Genomic DNA, 19,148 nt, shown 5'->3' on the forward strand with positions numbered 1-19,148 from the left:
AAAAAACATTAATTCAGACGACGATGCGCGTCGGCCAGCGAAGCGCTGGTTAAAAATATAAAAAGAGATTTTTTTTTTTTTTTTTTAACGGCAGTGTTTGTACAACACGATTTTTGTGCGTAAAATACGACAAGATCCACAACTCTCGTAGGCGATTAAAACAAAAACGAGGTTATTATATTTTTTAATATCGACATAATCGTCAACCGTAATACGTCGAATGTAGCGATCGTTGGGTAGTGGGTGCCTATTAATAATTTATTTTCATATTTCCATACGATATCGTTCGTCGCAACGATTTCGTGACGACGAGACCTTTGTGTTCGGCGCCGGCAACGGTTACGATTGTTCGTAGCGCGGCGAGAACGTAGTCGTCACCGCGTTGAGCGTCTATCGTTTAGTTTTTTTTTTTTCAGTTGTTTTTTACGTATTTCCGCTGCAACGCGATTGACTTAATAATAATATTGTCCGATCGTCGCGAAACGACGGCAACCAATCGCAACGCATCGTTTTTACACCGTAAATCGGTATCGTTATCTGTGGCGGTGACAACACACAATATGACAAAAAAAAAAAAACATTGTTTATTTTGTCATGTGACAATAACTACTGCGGCCCGCTCGCTGCGACTCCGTACCAAGCGCCGTATAAAAAACGACATGCGGCTCGTCGTACGCCAGTGGAACACATGTCGACGTCGTGTGACCGGGTCGCCGTTCATTCGCACTCCGGTCACTCACGTACACACAACTCTTACCCCGCCCAACCCCGACCGACCGTTCCCGCAGGCCGGTCAACTCTGTAACCACCGCCACATCCGTCGCCTCTAGACACGCACACACACGCACGCACGCACACACACACACACGCGCGCATCGGCCACCACCTAACACCAGCCCGCGCGCCAGACTCGATTGTCGCGGTTAGTCCCGCCACATTCCCCCCGCCCGACCGTTCGCCGCCGCGGAACGTCGCAACAAGAGGTGCCGACGCCGACGCCGCATCCCCCTCGCTGTTCGCTAACCGTATTACCGTAAACGCCGTCACTGGTCCGGTCGTCCGCCGCCATATTTAGCCCGTTTTCGTTGCTGTACGACGGGGCCAACACGACGTCCGGCCGTGCCGCGCTCGTTGTCGCCGTAACGCAGCCGCAGCCGCCGCCGCCGCGACGACGAGGGCCATTCGCGCCAATTTCGATTGTTCGTCCCGGATCGTCCCGCGCTCCGCGAATCGTCGTCTGCCGCCAACGGAGTGGCCCTGTGCGGGGCCCTATGTCTTTTGAGGTACGGTCGGCGTACAGTGTCCGACGACGACGACGGCGACGACGTAATGACGTAAGCAACGGAAGTTCGGCGAATTGACGGGCGGTCGTCGACGAACGGCCCGAGAACAGCGGATTCCGGGTGAGTACGCGCGTCGGCCGTTTACGGTCGTTTTTTTTTGTTTCCGGTCTTCTTCGCACGACGCTTTTCGCGTCGTCTCCGTCTTTACCGTCCACGCCCGGGACACCGCTAAATGTAGTAAAATGGGTGCCCACTCGGCGTCTCGGGTTTGTTGGGACACCCACAACGGTCGTCCGCGGTGGACCACCAGTGTGTGGGTGCGCGACTCCGTGTCCCGATTTGCCGTAGTTCCGTGGTTGGCAGCACTCGGGCCGCTTACCCGTTTCGACGTGACGCGGAAATCATAGTCGTCTGTTTGTGGGCGTTTTGGTTCGTTCACCACAGACCTCTGCGAGAAACACGGAAATCCGTGCCAAAATTAGTTATTCCCGTTGATCGAATACCCGGGGGGAGAAAATATCGAAAGGACGTTTTTTATAGAAAAAAAAAACTATTCTCGTATACAACATTATCCATAATAATATTGTTTTTAGTAAGAGAAAAGGTCTATGCACTAAGCGCCTCCATTTAGGTGATACCTACCTAGCATCTGTTATAATGTATTGTTCATGGCGTGCCAAAAAATAACTAAACTCACGCCCATATAGTGACCAGTAGGTAATAACAAGTGCTCGAAAATATTAACCATTGCAGAAGAATTTTAATGTCATAGATGTCTTTTCTAGGATATTTGTTTTCAATATCTTTTAGTATTTTCATGTAGATTTCTATTGATTACGTACGCTCTGAGGTGAGTATCTCACGTCTGTTATGTGTCAACTTCATAAAATGTTACTTAATACTTGAGGAGCTGTTCTACCTACCTGTGTTGTTTATGTGTTTATGTATAACTTACTTATCCCGGGTACCTGCCTTTTTTTATATATTATAATTTTGAAGCAAGTTATGAGCGTTTTAAAATTTATGTGATATGCAATGATTCGTAAATTTGTTCAATTATTTATTACCTAGATTCCTTCACCAAACGTTAACTTTTTAATCTTAAGTTTGTTGAATTCAGTATAGATAAGTATATTTCATTATTATCACACAATACATGGTAAAAAAAATTCCTTTTAAAATAACTAATTTATGATAGATATTTTTACATTTTTATACTGTTTAACTAGATTCTTTACCTAAACTTGTCAACAATAATACATGAATGGTGGTTATCATTATTTACAAATTTTTTGAGTACTAATATATTTGAAAAAAATACTGATTAAGATAAATAGGACTACTGTTAATGTATTAGTGTTAATAAATAGGTTCTTATCGTCAGGTTTTTAAAATAAAATATTTCATGTTTACTAGGCTTATTCCACGTGTGATATATAGACTATAAGTAACTGAATACAATGCTAATGAAAAAAGGATAGTGTATGAATGTATGATGTGTGCAACTATGAAATAAGCTTTAGGTATATATTAAATATTATTTAATGTTGATATTTTATTGTTTAGTTAAGTAACTTGTCAAGAATCAAAATCAAAATGAATGAAGTTAATATGGCTGATAATCAAGAAATAAATATGCCATCATGTTCTATAAATGATTTATGCAGATTATGTGCAAATTTTGATGAAAATTTGATTCCAATATATGCTGATGAAGGAGCCGATCATATGTTAGAAAACAAAATAAAAACTCATCTTCCATTTATAAATGTATCGTATACATTTTAATTATAATTTTATATTATATTAAATACAAAATATTTTGTGTTTGGTATATATCTGTTGTATTCATAATTAATTTTATATTTTATAGATTTGTGAAAATGATCTATTGCCAAAAAGAGTATGTTATCATTGTGCTTCTGCTGTGCTTGTATGGAATGAATTATATGAGTGCAGCACTGATGCAGACCAAAAACTTAGAAATATGTTTGAACCTATTCATTTTGAACAAAATGAGTGCAAAGAGGTAATGTTATTTTAAAAATTTAATTAAATAAATAATTTTGACAATAAATTGTATACTTTTTACTTAAGATAAAATACCTGTAAGTGCCAGGCTTAATATACCTATCTAATTTCAAATTATAATTAACGATTTTTATTTATAAATATATCTAGTTCATTTATATTGACATATTTTTTATTAACTTACGGAAATGTATCTAAGCAGCATTATCCAAGTTGAACCTCATAAGGGAATAAGGGGGGTTCCCTTCCACCACTGCTTTAAAAAGATTGTGAGCAGTATCTTATGTTCTGTTCTATACGTGCATATAAATGACTGACTATTTTTTGGGATTATTTTTACATTGTATACATATAGTATTGTGGAGGATAGCATTAGGATAACTTTAATTATCTCCTATTGACTTATTTAACTTCAGAAAATATGATTAAGATAAAATATATTTTTTGTGTTAAAACTTCTAGTTACTGGAAATTTTGTTTAAACCACTGTTTTATAATGATAATATTATAATATCTTTACAAACAGTAGGTAACCATTTTTTTTTTTTTGACATTTTATGCCTTTGCTTTTTACAAAAGCAATATATACAGTCTTTAAATATGTAAATGCATGAATTTCCAAGCCTGGTTATAACTATAATTTAACTAAAGAAAAGTAAGGTTGATGACTCTTATACCGATATGGGACTATACTGCTACATTTAAAACATAAGTCTACAATTTTTACATAAATTACCTTTTATGGTTTTTAGGTAAAATTATAATTTTTATAGTTTTTATTTATTTATTTTTTATATAAAGAGCAAATCCTAATAATTGGCACTGGTAAAAGTTTAGTCAATACTCACTTTTCCTATTGTATTTTGTACAATTTATTGGAATAATTGTTATTATTATTGATTATTTAGTATGTTCAAGCTTATATTAACTAACTACTTAATATTATTCAATTATGATCTCTGCAGATAACCGTTACAGTATGTAGTTAATCTAACTGCATTTACTAATTTATAAAACTAAATTTAATCAACAGGTTTTTTATATTGAATAGTTATCCTCCGAGTTATCCTTATCTCATTATTAACATACAGTTTTACAGTATCAAATGTTTGTGAATATGGTTGTAAATGTATAAATGTATAATATTTAAGTTATTGAAATATGAATATAAACAAAACATTAGAGTGGTAGTGACTTGTTTGATGTACAAATATTTACTATGTATACTACAATTTATAGTTGATTGTTTTCAGATAATAATGTTTTTTTTTCTTTATGTATATTATAGGATATTATTCAAGAAGATGAAAGGCTACATCAAACATTAAAAAGGTAAGATATTTATTTATTTAATATATATTTCGATTTTTATAGAAACGTTGATTATCTGATATAACATAGGGTTTAAAATATAACAATATTTTAGTTATTTAACTAGGAAATGTGTTAATTTATTTACATATTAAATAATTTTCTAGTCTATCTTTATCTACACATAGGTTAATAAATCTGTGGTTTTTGTTAGTTCATAATATCATAAAATCTTAATACTTAAAATAAAATACACACAGTTGTAAATAAAATATCTAAATAAGTATATTACCTATATTTATATAGTTCATTTTCTAAAAGTATTATTTCAATTATTTAATATACTTACATTTTATTATATTATGTTTATTTTTATACTTTGATATTTTAAATCTTTATTTAATAATTTATAATTTTTAGTTGAGAATTTGCTACACTCGCATGTGTTGTTGGCTGCAAACAAACTGAGTCCCAGTAAAACCTTTATGACAAATTGAGTCCTGGGTTGTTTTAGGGTATATATCAATTGAGTTCAGTGAAGTTTTAGGTATAAAACTAATTGAGTCCTTGTTTTAATACTAACTAAGTCTCGTCAAATTCAAAAAAAAAAAAACAAACATTTTCCTTCCCATTTTTAGACTTTTTATAGTCTGTAGCAAAAAATTCTACAGGTATGGTTAAAAATGTTGTTTTATAAATATTTTATAACATAAATATATAATAATTTAGGGATAAAATACAGTATGAGTAATTTGTGTATAATTTAATAAATGTAAATAATGATAAAATAACATTTTTTATATTGGTAAAAATGTATGGTATAAGCATTGTATATATTCAAAAATAGTTATTGTGTTTGATCGCAACCGCTGCATTTGATGTTGGATTTCTTTTTCTTTTATATAATTTCTTATATACTTCATCTTTTTCTTTTTCTAATTTTTATATATGTTGATTTTATATTTTACTCAAAATAATCCTCGGACTCAATTAGCATATGTCCCGTTTGTACCTGGGACTCAATTAGCATATGTCCCGTTTGTACCTGGGACTCAATTAGCATACAAATTTTTTCCCTTCAAGTATAGGGACTCGATTATTATACAGCGGTGTTGTTTGCTTCTTACAAACCTACAACAAAGCAAATCTGTGTCCAGCAGCTCCAATTTTGCTAAAAGTAAGCTTTAATAAAAAGTGAATTGACCTATTATCATTTTTAAAGTACATTAACTTTGTTTTCTCATGAGTTTTTACAATATTTGAATTTTAAGCAGTTTATGAGTTTGTAAGATATTATTTAAAAATTTGTACAATTTACTAAAAAAAAAATTAAAATATTAAAAAAACCCAGAGAAAATATTGTTTTTGTTTTTATCTTACAATATGAAAATAAGTCAATTGACTCAGTTATTAAAAAATATTATACATTATTGGAACTCAAGAACACAAATTAATTATGCCAAATATTTTTAAGGCAGTGACAGTACATGCAGGTGTATCCTCTTAGTCAACAAATACCTTTGAAGATAATAATTATAATATCTATCTTTATATTGTAATAGTGACTATTTAGAATTCAGATATGAAATGAATTATTTTTGAACATTGAAATGCATGCATTGGTTAATAATTAGCATAATATATGTATTTAAAAAAATTTAAATATTCGACTAGTCTTTAATTATTTGATTAAAAGTTCAAACTTTCTCACTATAATTTATATATATTATACAATAAATTGTTGTTAACATATAAACATATTTATTTTTATACATAAATACATTTATTTAAATTATTTAACCAATATAATTGCACTCTGAACTTCTCTTTGAATAATTAATACCAGTAAAATTCAAAATTTAGTGTTAAAGTATTTATATTTATTTATTCAGTTAAATAATAACTTTTCTAATTTTATTTCCTCTTAACCCCCTCAAGAAAAAAAAAATGTTTTAGGTATCTATTGTTTCAAAATTGTAATCGTTAGATAATCAGCGGACTATAATTTAAATTTATATTTTATAGATGCTTTTTATTTAAAAAGTAATATTTTTTTTGCTTTTAATTTATATGTAAAAATGTAAGGTAGTTGAAGCACAACTATTGATCAACGATAAAATCATTTTAGGAATAAAATGGTATTTTTAATTAATAAAGTAATATTAATATTCATAATTTCTGAAATAGTAGATCAGTATTTTTAAGGTTCTAAAACATTGATTGTACTTGTTGCTTTTGTAAATTAAACATGTTATTAACTTATATTATAATTATTAGATTCTAAATAGTCTTAAAATTAAATTAAATAATCTTTTCTATATTTAAATAAACAATTTTAAAAATGCAATTTAATTAAGTATTATGTATATTAATTTAGTTATTGATTATTTGTTTAAATATAAATTATATTTATCTAAACACAAATTTTATTTTAACTGATAAATATTAAAACTAATAATAAATGGTTTTTCTGTTTAAAATAGTTTTAAAATGTTTCAACATCTTATACATATTTTTTTTATAATTATATTAATTTTATCCAACTTCAAACTAAATTATTAAATATTATAAAAATAATACACTAAAACAAATGTATAATAATATATCTACACAATGTATTTTAATTGTTGAGTAATTTTAATATTAATGTTAGAATCTCATTAAATAAAACTTATTTTTAATAATTAAATGTTTAAAAAAGAATTTATAATAATACATAACTTCAAACATAATTCTGACAAATATTAAAAAATGAAACACATTATGTCATCAAGTTATATTATAAACACAATATGTAAAAATACCTACGTATGTGTTATAATAATTATGATTTTAGAGTATTTGTTTAACTATAGTCTAGTGCTCAACTACTGGTCATGATAAGAAAGCCATACAATTTCATTTGTTTACCAAATTGAACAGTAACAATTTAAACTATCCTGTTAATAAAATATTTTTGTTATTCACAAAAAAATTAATTTTTTGTTGAACTTTTGATTAATTCAGGTACATTGGTTTATAATATTTATGGTTTTATTTTATTTTTGAAAAATGTAAATTCTTTAATTTTTTTTTAAGTATATAAATCATAAAAATATATTATAAATGTATAGAAATTCAATTCTAGACAATTTTATAAAAATATTTCATCACAATTTATTTAAACTGTGGTTTTATGTTTTAATGTAAATTGTTTAAAAATAATTCTTTTTGACGCAGAATTTAACATTTTTATCTTATTCTGTTATTTAAATCAATTCGATCTCACAATAATATTTTTGTGGAGTATGTAGTATGAACTATAAAATTATATCATGCTTAAATTAATACATTTTTTACAACTATACCTATACATAATATTACTAAATACATGTTTAGTATAATAGATTTGTAAAAGATAGAATAATCATAAATATATAAAAAAAAAAAAAACTTATAATATTAATTTATTTATAAATGATTAAAGATACACTCTTTTACTTAGTTACGTATAATTTTTCATACTTGTACATCATCTTTTAGTTGAGTAGATACACAAATTAGATCAAATTAAAAGTGTCAAAAAATCTTAATTGTCAGTGCCTTAAATTTTGTAGTGAACATAAAATATAATCAGTTATCACCAAAATTGTTTGCATTACACTTTACTTATATTAAACTTGAGTGTACAATACTTCATAAAAATTTTATAATCCAATATAATATTTACAATTCTCATTAAATTCTTGTTTTATTTTTTCAAAAACTGATACATAAAATATACCTATATATATTTTATCAGGAATAATAATTATTAATCTTAGACATTTTAAAAATCTAGTCTTGTGTCTGCAGTAATTTTATTTTGCATGCATCTTAGAACATTAAATGTTAATTCATTTAAATAAATATTTCAAAATTTTCTTTACATTTTTAATGTATTAAAAAAATATATATGAATTAAAATTTATAATGCAATTACTTTAGTTATTGTACTAATTGTTATAGAATTACTTACTAATTTTTATTTAATATTTTTGTTTGCACATAATCAGTTTTTTTTACAATGTTATACAATTATTAAAATTACTGATTTTAATTAAACTTGGTTAGTTATGTAATAGTTAACAATGATTCAATTAGCTAGAAATAATATTTTTATTTTCTTATAATTGCACCTAATTTTTATAAATACAAATAATTTAGCAAATGAAGCAAATAATTTATCATTGAAAATTAAGATAATTAATTTATATAAGTTTTTATATAAAATTGTTTTAAAAAAAGAAACTAAGTATTTTTTAATTATAAATAATTATCATAATTTAATTAAATTTAAATAGCATTTTGAAGAGAAAGCCGTCTGAAATAAGTTTACATATATTTCTCTATTATTAAGTGAAAACTATGAAATAATTTTTTTTGTTATTTATAATATTGTTGTTGACACGAAAAAAACCTCCTATGTGCCAAATTTGCGATTTTGAGGTATTGGTATCCATGGATTCAGAAAAAATAGGCGGGTGGTCATTTTGATAAAAACTCCAATATGCCATCACCATCATAGAATACTTCTTATGTGGTTAAAATGTTGGTCAAAATTACATAGGAGATATTGGCATGCAGAGTAGATGTAGTGTCGTGTATGAAATATACACACGGGAGATTTTCCATGTTCATATGTGATATTACCTCCTATGTAGTGTTTGGCAAAAGAAAAAATAAAATAATAACCTAACATAATCTCCCATGTGATGAAATATTTACAATTTGTAGGATAAATACATATATATCAATTTTTTTTTCAGAATAAAAATTAATATTTTTTTTACATTTTTTAAATCTATTTTTATTAATCATTGATGACTTGTGATTTTTTTAAAACGTTTTTCATCTCTCCTGAAAAATTAGGTTTAAGCACATATGAGATTTTTTTTGTGTCAATGACGAATTATGAATATTTATAAACCAAAATTTTATTTATATTGGGGAATTACTTAACTTCCATGTTGTACTTAATAGAGTTTTATACGGTTATCAGTTATCATTTTTTTTTCAGTTATTGACTGTGAAATATAAGTTTTTATAATCTTTCATTGTTAAAATATATTTTTAAGTACTTCCAAGGATATAAAAACAGAAGTAAGATGGAAATATTCATGCTGTCAACTCATAAAAATAAACTCAATGTCGGAAATATTTTTGCTGTAAACATATACAATTTTAACAGTGTTCAAGATGGTATACAAATGGATTTTGTTATTCATAATTCACGAAATCAAAAAGAAAAAATATTCTTTTACTTTTATATATAACTATGGATGTATGAAAACAAACTAGGGCAAAATAATTTCTATGCCCATTTGGTTTTCCAGGTACATTGACTTGACAGAACCAGAAGGAACATTGAGAATAATTCCTACTAAAGAAACTTCTCTATCAAACAATTATTCCTGTTCATTTTGTTTCGAAAAGTTTTTAAAGATTAGAGATAAAGTGAAGCATGACCGTGATGTTCATGGTGTTCAGTCTAATATATTGCCAATAAAATATGTAAGTGAAGGGTACACAGATAATTTTAAAATGTTAAATGACGAGGAAAACTGTTCAGATAAAAATCTTTCAAGCATAGTTAATGTAAGCAATACAAAAACAACACAAGACTTAAAAGATAATTATGATGTATTATGCATAATATGTAATGTTTCTTTTAAATCCTCATTTGAAAAGTTAGAGCATGATCAAAAATTGCATAATGTACAGAGTACTAAACGAAGAAGTAAACGTGTTGGTGTAACTAAAAGCTATGGTGATATATTTGCTAATGAATCTGATTTTGATGAACAACTAAAAAATGATTCTTTAAATTCAGAACAGTTCAGCAGTAATTGTGTTGAATCAAATTCACCTGAACAAAAAAGTGATAATGAAATGGACTTAAAAAAAGAGAATAATTTGGAAGACATAAAAGATGAACTTAATGAATCTGATGAAAAGTCTGGTATTGAAGATTTCAAGTGTTTTTATTGTAATGAACAATTTCCTTCTAAGCACTTAGCTTCAAAACACGTTCGTTCACATATTATGCTAAATGATAAAAAACCAATTCCAAAAGACGACATTTATGATAAGTATAAAGTTATAATAGATAACAAATTATATTACAAATGCGATCAGTGTAACTATAATGTTGAAGGTAGAAGATACAAGTTTGTGTATCATATGAGGGTGCACACCGGTGAAAAACCATATGCTTGTAAAATTTGTAGTAAATCGTTCCGTACAGCAGCATTTTTAAGACGGCATACTGTATGTTTCCATCATAAAGTTCGTAGTTATCAGTGTGACATTTGTGGACGTTCATTTTCTGAAAAACGCAATGTTGATGATCATAGACGTACACATACTGGCGAACGACCGTTTGTTTGTGAAACATGTGGTAAAAGTTTTGCCCAAAGGTCATCGATGAAAATTCATTGGAAACAAATGCACGAAAGTATAAAATCACATAAATGTGAATATTGTGACAAAAGTTTTATCAGAAGATGTCATTTAGTTGCACATTTAACCCATCATACTGGAGTGCGCAACTATATATGTGCAGTATGTGGTAAAGCATTCTTGCGTAGTGGTACACTTAAAGGTCATACAGCAGTACATAGTTCAGAAAGACCTTTTCAATGTACTATATGTGGAGACACATTTAAATTGAAAAAACATTTAAAACAGCATGGACGAGTTCATGGAACTCAACATTCATTTGAAAATATACCTCAATTAGAATTTATTTCAACAACTGTTGATAACCAAAGAGGTTCACAGTGAATAATGAATGTTATTGTAATTTATAATATATATTGAAATATCGATTTCCTTGGGCATAAAGTTATTTTACATTGAAGTATGATTATAACTAAATTAAAAATAAATATCTTCATTGTGATGCATAAGTGTTAAGCAAAAGAACTCATCAAATTACTATTATTTTTATAATTTCATAGAAAATTAAATATGTATCACCTGATATCTCCTTAGTTGAAAAAATAACAATATATTTTAAAAAAACTCAAATTTGAGATAAAAAATTAATTGTTTAGCTAAAATATTTATTTTATATAATATCACTATTAAAAAAAAAATATTATATTTGTGTTATGAATGTTTCTTCTTTTTAAAATCCTAAAGTAAAGTAAAACTTAGAATATTATTTATAACTAGTTATTATTTATTAGTATAACATTTTTGGTAGTGGTGGCTAAATGAATCTTATAGGGAAGTTGTTTTTAATCCGTTAATTTGTATGACACGTGAATTAATTTTTAGTTCAGGTTTGTAAATAGTGTATGAAAGTTTTAGAATTTAATTTTTAGCAGACCCTATTAGAAATTTAATTTAATAATGATCTCTTAAAAAACAAAAATTGAAAATATTTATTTTTCTATCTACTTTAATGCATTATGCATAACTTGTCTAAAAATAAATCTATATAGCAGCCTGTAGATAATGATAGTATTAAATGCATAAAAACACTAACCATTATTACAGTAGATTTCCAATATCATGTATGCTTACCTGTATTTTTCTGTCACTTGGTTATCTATTAAAAATTATGAAAATAAAAATCAATAATCATACTTTTTTCTACAAGTTATGGCCACACAGTAAACACATATGAACATTGTAACTATGATTAAATTTTTCCATTTTTATTTTATATTAATTTTTTTTCTGTTTCTTGAATATTCTGATGTAAATTCCAATCAATCGCATACCTACCAAGGCGAGTATCATACATTTGAGTTTTTTTTTAATTAGATTTTAATGATTTTTTAATTAATTAAAGTCCTGTATAGTCTTATTTATTTTTTTTTTTTTGATATAATTTTAAAATAATTTGTGAGCTCCTATAATAGATCAATTAAAAATCCATTTTATACAAGTTTAAAAAAAAAATTTTTAATGCATATTTTTGTTATTTCTTAATTTTTTTTTTTATATAATTTGTGTGCATACTGCATATTTTATTGTTTCATGAAAAAAACTGATGTTTTTTCAGACATAATTTGCAATATTTTTTTTTTTAATTATGAATGTAGTTATTGATTGTTGTTGTTACTATTGACTAATTATTGAATAATAACATGGAGTGTATTTAGTTTTAATCACACTAATACTATAACATAATATTTTGTATTAATCGTTTATATGCTGTAAATCTTTTATCATCATTAATTGTTAAAGTATTATTGTGTGTTGTTCTATAATCTATATAATAGTGTATTTTTCTCTGTTGATCAATAACCGTGCAAGACTTAAGATGTTGTACATTTGTCCGTGCTCTAAAAATTATTTTTACAATTTTATATTAAATTCTTTTTTATATTTAATCATTTTTCGTGCATGTACATATTAGCTTTTTAAAAATTCCAAGCCCTACTTAATTAATTTTTATATGTTGATTACCTTTCAAGTAGGTTTTGTAAAAAAATATAATACAAAGTATAAAAAATTCTTACATTTTAAAATTGTCAAGCAAACACATGTCTTTTCATACATTTGGTCACCACTGCTTTTAAAAGTAGGATACTTATTTATAATAATAATCAACCAATTAATGCTAATATTAATTTTTTATTTAAGTATTATTTAGGATTTATTTATTTTTTCAATTAAATTAATGTTAATAATCGTCCAGTATATAGTTGTTAAAAAAAGGTTAATTAAAAAACATTTATTATAAAATAACTATTAGATTTAAAGCAACTAATTGTACAATTTTTTACTCCATTATATTATATAATATTACAGGGTATTGTGTGCCATACAACAGTTTGGTAACTATACTATTTTTTGTTTTGTATTTTCTTATTTAAAATTTTTTTTTTTTTGATATTATTTGTAGTCATAGGAATATCTCAATAATTTCATATCTACCTCTACAATATAAATTGTATCTATTCTTTGATTCTTTTAAAAATTACTTTTGGTGCGGTATGTTATATACATATCACCAGCAATAAGTGTGGATAATGTGCATCAAAAAGTCCAATGCTTTCAAGAAAACGACTTTATAATTCCAATAACCACCTCTTTTTCATTTTGCTTAACTCAGTATAAAGCAGTGGTTTTCAAACTGGGTGCCGCGGCACACAGTGTGCCGCGAGTATCCACTTATTGTACCGTGGTTTTTCCATAAATTACTGATTGCATTGAATTATGTAATAAGAAAATAAATTAATAATTAATTCAAAACAATTTTGTTTATCTAAAAAAAGGTCAGAATGCCGTGAACATTTTTTGAAGTTTACGGTGTGCCGTGTGTAATAAAAGTTTGAAAACCACTGGTATAAAGCAATTATTTATCTTCAGCCAATCACCAAAATTAAAGTTGACAAATATTAATTTATCTAACGATATAGTCTGATTAAACTCAACAAAAATTGGTTATTGTTGCCTTACGTTCCTCTTATATAAGAGAGGGAAAGTCAAATAAAGTTGTTATTTTTAAAATGCCATTTTTAACTTTTTCACTAGTAATTAATTTTTTATGTTTAAATACTATCTATTAATAAAATATTTACTTCTATATGGTGGTTTTTTTTCGGCTTTTGACTGATATTATTTTATATTTATCTTATTGGAAATAAAAGCTAAAGATTAAGACATACTATTTAAATACAAAGCTACTTATAGAGTATATTACAGCATGCATCTTTTAAGTCTTAAATACATATTATTGAGTTATTTCTGTAGTAAATTATTATGTTAAATAACCTAATAATGAAAAAGTTAACAAATTTGCTCTTAAAATTATTTTTGAAATTCAACAGCTTTATGCATTCAAGTTTAATAATAATATTATCCTACATTGACAATAAGACAAAATTAATGTCAACAATGCTCTTTATATCCTGGGTGGCTTTGTCTTATTTATCTTAAGTTAATATTTTATTGTAGTTTCATTCTTATTTAATGTTATGTTTAATGTATTTTTATGAACATTATTAACCACTATTTCATGTACTAAATGTTTAAATATATATCTAAATTTTAAATGTTATCATATTTTTCTACTTAATAAATTTTAAATATTATATTTTTATAATTATTCAAAATAATATTATAATACTACTTATCTTGTGAATTATGATTCAATAAAGCTTTATTTGATGGTTGATAATTGTAGAATATTTTTTTTTAAATTAACCGATTTAGTATTAATATTTCATATTATGTGTAATTTGGTATTAAATAGCTGTGTAGCAAGTATGTTTTGGTACTAAAATTAATCAATTAATTTGTATATTATTTTAGTTATATACTTAATATGGTACAATATTATATATTATATTATTTATTATGGTCTTATTTTTTTATTTTTAACCTAAAATTATTGTCTTAGACATAATTGTTATTACCTATTAAGTTGTATGGGTTTGACTATTGAGTATTTTAATTCAATATTTGAGAATAATATTATTAATTTTTACTGTGTATTCATTGGCTTGAACATTAATAAATACATTTATTTTTTTTTGAAAAATCAAAGAATAATACACTAAATTAAAAATAAAAATAAAAAAAAAAGTATAGTAAAATACATACTCCAAATCTGGAAGTTAATCACTATCTTAATTATAAAAAAAGTTAAATATATTTGTTTCAAAACAGGTCAGTGAATAATTAATTACTATAGTTTTTCAATTATTACAAAAAAAAATCTACACAATTACTTTTTAAGGCTATCTGGTGTCAATTATTTTATATTAATTAAGTTATAAATAAACCAAATAATATAGATTTTAAAGTGATTTATATAAATGGGATAAGATTAGTCACTGTTTCTTAAGGTTTCTTATAAATAGCAATTAGAAGGCTTTTTTCTGTGTTAAAATATAAATTGTTTAACATAATTAAATACTTGGTTTTATAATTTTAATTTGTGTGTATAAAGATATAAAGACATTTTATAAAACTTATTCTATTCATTATGTAGCAATTAGCTAACATATTTTTTTTAATCAGATTATGTCAAAGAAAAATAGTATTGCAATTTACTGCAGCTCTTGTATAAGTACGTAGATAATTTAAGAAGTTATAATATGAGGTAGTAACTACACTAAATTTTTATAAAAATAAAAATATTAATTAACTAATAACTTAATGATTTAAATAAATAGTAGTAATTGTCATATTGAACTTTCTAATTTTTTAAACAAAACTCATAATAAGTGTATCAAATGTAGAGTTTAATTATGAATTATAATTTATAAGTAATAAACAATAATATAAGTACATAAGTACCTAATTACATAATTTTTAAAAGCGTGGCAATGATGAAGTAATTCTCTTTCTCAAATAAAAAGAATGAACGATAATTAAGTTTAACTGAATCTACCATAATATGTAATTTAATACGAGATAATTTTTTACCGAACAACACTCATTATATTAAATTCTTTTTATGTTATTAAACTATTTTTTATCGTTATTATTTATTAAGTTTTTTACTTTATCAATGACAGCGTATATTTTTAATGACATAGTCTGAAACAAAATATCAAAATATTTTTAGAATATTTTGATACATAGAAAATCTGAATTGTGACAAGTAATTCATGAATTATGGGTATTAGAGTAGGTAACAGAGCAGTGAGTTATAGAGATGCTCCGCAAGATGTTAGTCTGCTACTTCCATAAACAAAAATTTAAACACTTACAACTCATTAACTAAGTACTCTTCCAAATTTCAATTTTTATTTATCAAAATATTCCAAAAAATATTCTGCTCCAGAATATAAAAATGTATGTTAGACATGGTTAGGTTAGGACTCAAAAAAGTAAAAACTTAAAAAATAACAAAAAATGTATACTTTATTTTTACTAAAAGTTAATATGTAAATACGATTTTCAAAAACGTTAATATATTTTGAAATAATGAATGTTGTTTCATAAAAGAATTGCTCAGGATAATCATAAAATATAGTACTTATGCTATTATTTTTAATGCGATTAGAGTTATTTTCAAATGTGTTATTAAAACGACCATGTTTTTTTACAGCGAAGAAATCTCTTCCATGATGTTCGAAAGAGAAGTGGATAATGATTCCGTGGACGACAACATGTACTTGAATGCAGCAGGCATCGAGGACGACATAAATGGGTTGATGAATTGCCATCGGCTAGATGATATGTCAGTAGGTGACCTCGTGGTACCGAAACAAGAGTACGACGTTATGGTAGAAGACAGTAACGACGTAATTCACCACCAGTTGCCAAACGACTCCCACGTAATAAACGACCCCGACGTAAACTCCACCTCCATTTGTGAAGGAGACGATTTAACTAATAATCACGACAGTAATGATGACTTCAAACCGAATTTAAATGAACTCAATGTCAATGGCCCCGAAGGTGGAGAAATAGATGATCTGCAAAAGGATGGCGACGGGAGCAACGGAAACGACGGCGAAGTGGACGATGAAAACGATAACGAAGACGAGGACGAAGATGAGGACGAGGACTCCAACCAGCTAAACAGCATGCACGTGCGGCAATTGTACGTGAGCAGTTCGTTGGACGGAGGTACCGCAGATGAAGACGAACAGCAGCAGGAGACCATGTGCCAGATATGCGCGACTGTGTTTAAGACCCGGTATAATCTGTTACGGCACTTCCAAAAACGGCACCCTGAGTACAAGATGTATGAGTGTGACCTGTGCCGTATCAGTTTCCCATCTATCGACGAGTTCAAGGACCACCTGGAGGAGAAACACTCCAAGGTGCACACCACGCACACGATCGACTCTAAGCAAGTGCGTTTTGCATGTGACGTATGTGGCAACATGTACAAGAATAAAGCGTCCGCTATGAACCACCTGCTGACGCACACCGCCAAAAAGAATGTGCACTGCACCCACTGCGACTTCACGTGTTACACCAAGCAGCAGCTGGGCGTGCATCAGACCAAGCACGACAAGCGTTTCGTGTGCGACATATGCCATAAGCGGTTTGCACAAAAATCACAACTTGACGTGCACGTTAACGCTGTCCACTATAACCAAAGGCCGTTCTCGTGCGTGCTTTGCAGCAAATCTTTTAAGACCAAGGGGTCGCACGACGCCCACATGATCGTCCATACAGATACCCGAAACTACCAATGTCCGCACTGCGATAAAAAATGCCGGAAGCGGTACGATCTGACGTTGCACATCCGGACTCACACGGGTGAAAAACCGTTCAAGTGTAGTGTGTGCGGTCGAGGGTTTGTGCAGATGTGCGATACGCGCAAGCACGAAATGCTGCACTTTAAGCCGGGAAAGCGGAAAAACATGTTCTTCTCGTCGCCGGAAACGGGAATGGCTGATGACGAATGACATAAGGCGGCGGTGGCGGAAAGCATAACAGGAGACGACGACGACGACGACGACGATGATGACGACGACGACGACGACGACGATGATGACACCACCAACAATAACTCTAACTCCAACTCAACCGTCATCACCGACCTAACGACACTGAACTGATAGACCCCTCCGTATTTTGATTTTAGATTAAATCATAATTTTAATATAATATTATATAAATATTTGTATATAAAAATATTTTTTTTGTATTTTACTGTATTTTTTTATGTTATATATTTTTAAATAACATTCTTAAAAGTTGTATTATTTTTAATTAGTCAAAGTTCCTTTTCCAAAATACTTATATAGGAACAAATAATTACTAAATCCACATGGGCTAGAGAAAAGTAACTAAAGGTTATTTCTTATAAACTCTATTTCAATAATTTGCTAGTTTCAAAATATTTTCAATTTATATTTTTCTTATTACCGAGTTTGAAACTGCAAAAGAATGTGAATATATGTAATTAAGTATTTTTATTATTAAAATATATGTGAGTAAATGATTCATACGTTTTAATGTTAATAGTGTATAACACTTTGTATGTATTCTTAACTGAATTGAATTTCATTAGGAATTTGTAAAAATAAATACCTTAGTGCGATATTATGTTATTGTTTATCATATTATGTAAAGTATAATACATTTTTTTGTTTTTCGTTTTGTAAGATCATTATTGGGCTTTCAATCAATATTAGAATTTGTTGACCTATTATTAAGTAATACATTTATAGATGAGATTTAATTTTAAAATCAATGCTTTGATTTAAAAATTTTTAAAATTAGATAAATTTGTTAAAAATAATAATACCTGGTTAAAAGAAGAATGATTTTGTTTAATGGTTGGGTAAAATTTAATATACCAACTACAAGTTACTTGATAGTGTTTTAGGGATTATTGATTTATTAAAAGTTTAATGATTTTTTTCCTGCTACTTGGCATCAGTATACTTAATTGAAATTAATCCAACGTAATATATAATATTCTTATGTTTAATTTAATAATAGGTCAATTCTAAAATATTTATTCCCATGATACTTGTGTAGAAGGAGGTATACAATAAATGCACCACATCTTCTTAACATAATATGTATTCACAATAAAAATGACTACCTAGTAGAATTTATGTTTTA

The 19,148-nt window shown here is 27.8% G+C and overlaps 2 protein-coding genes across 2 annotated transcripts; both read left to right on the plus strand.

Annotated features, from left to right (window-relative positions):
* The first annotated feature begins 885 nt into the window (after positions 1 to 885).
* On the plus strand, positions 886 to 19,137 carry LOC114120664 (zinc finger protein 239-like). Its single transcript, XM_027982635.2, has 5 exons — positions 886 to 1,403; positions 2,850 to 3,053; positions 3,157 to 3,312; positions 4,603 to 4,646; positions 16,666 to 19,137. The coding sequence occupies exons 2-5, from the start codon at positions 2,880 to 2,882 to the stop codon at positions 17,978 to 17,980; spliced, it is 1,689 nt and encodes a 562-aa protein (XP_027838436.1). The 5' UTR covers positions 886 to 1,403; positions 2,850 to 2,879; the 3' UTR covers positions 17,981 to 19,137.
* Positions 10,164 to 14,962, plus strand: LOC114120665 (zinc finger protein 211-like). Its single transcript, XM_027982636.2, has one exon. The coding sequence runs from the start codon at positions 10,188 to 10,190 to the stop codon at positions 11,427 to 11,429; it is 1,242 nt and encodes a 413-aa protein (XP_027838437.1). The 5' UTR covers positions 10,164 to 10,187; the 3' UTR covers positions 11,430 to 14,962.
* Positions 19,138 to 19,148: the final 11 nt, after the last annotated feature.

Source organism: Aphis gossypii, chromosome X (genome assembly GCF_020184175.1).
Source record: "Aphis gossypii isolate Hap1 chromosome X, ASM2018417v2, whole genome shotgun sequence".
Classification (NCBI taxonomy): Eukaryota; Metazoa; Arthropoda; class Insecta; order Hemiptera; family Aphididae; genus Aphis; species Aphis gossypii.

Excerpts from the sequence above, each read along its gene's own strand:
- LOC114120664 (XM_027982635.2), top strand. The coding sequence starts at position 2,880 with ATGAATGAAGTTAATATGGCTGATAATCAAGAAATAAATATGCCATCA. Across the intron at positions 3,054-3,156 it reads CTCATCTTCCATTTATAAAT|ATTTGTGAAAATGATCTATT; the intron begins GTATCGTATACA and ends TATATTTTATAG. Across the intron at positions 3,313-4,602 it reads AACAAAATGAGTGCAAAGAG|GATATTATTCAAGAAGATGA; the intron begins GTAATGTTATTT and ends TGTATATTATAG.
- LOC114120665 (XM_027982636.2), top strand. The coding sequence starts at position 10,188 with ATGTTAAATGACGAGGAAAACTGTTCAGATAAAAATCTTTCAAGCATA.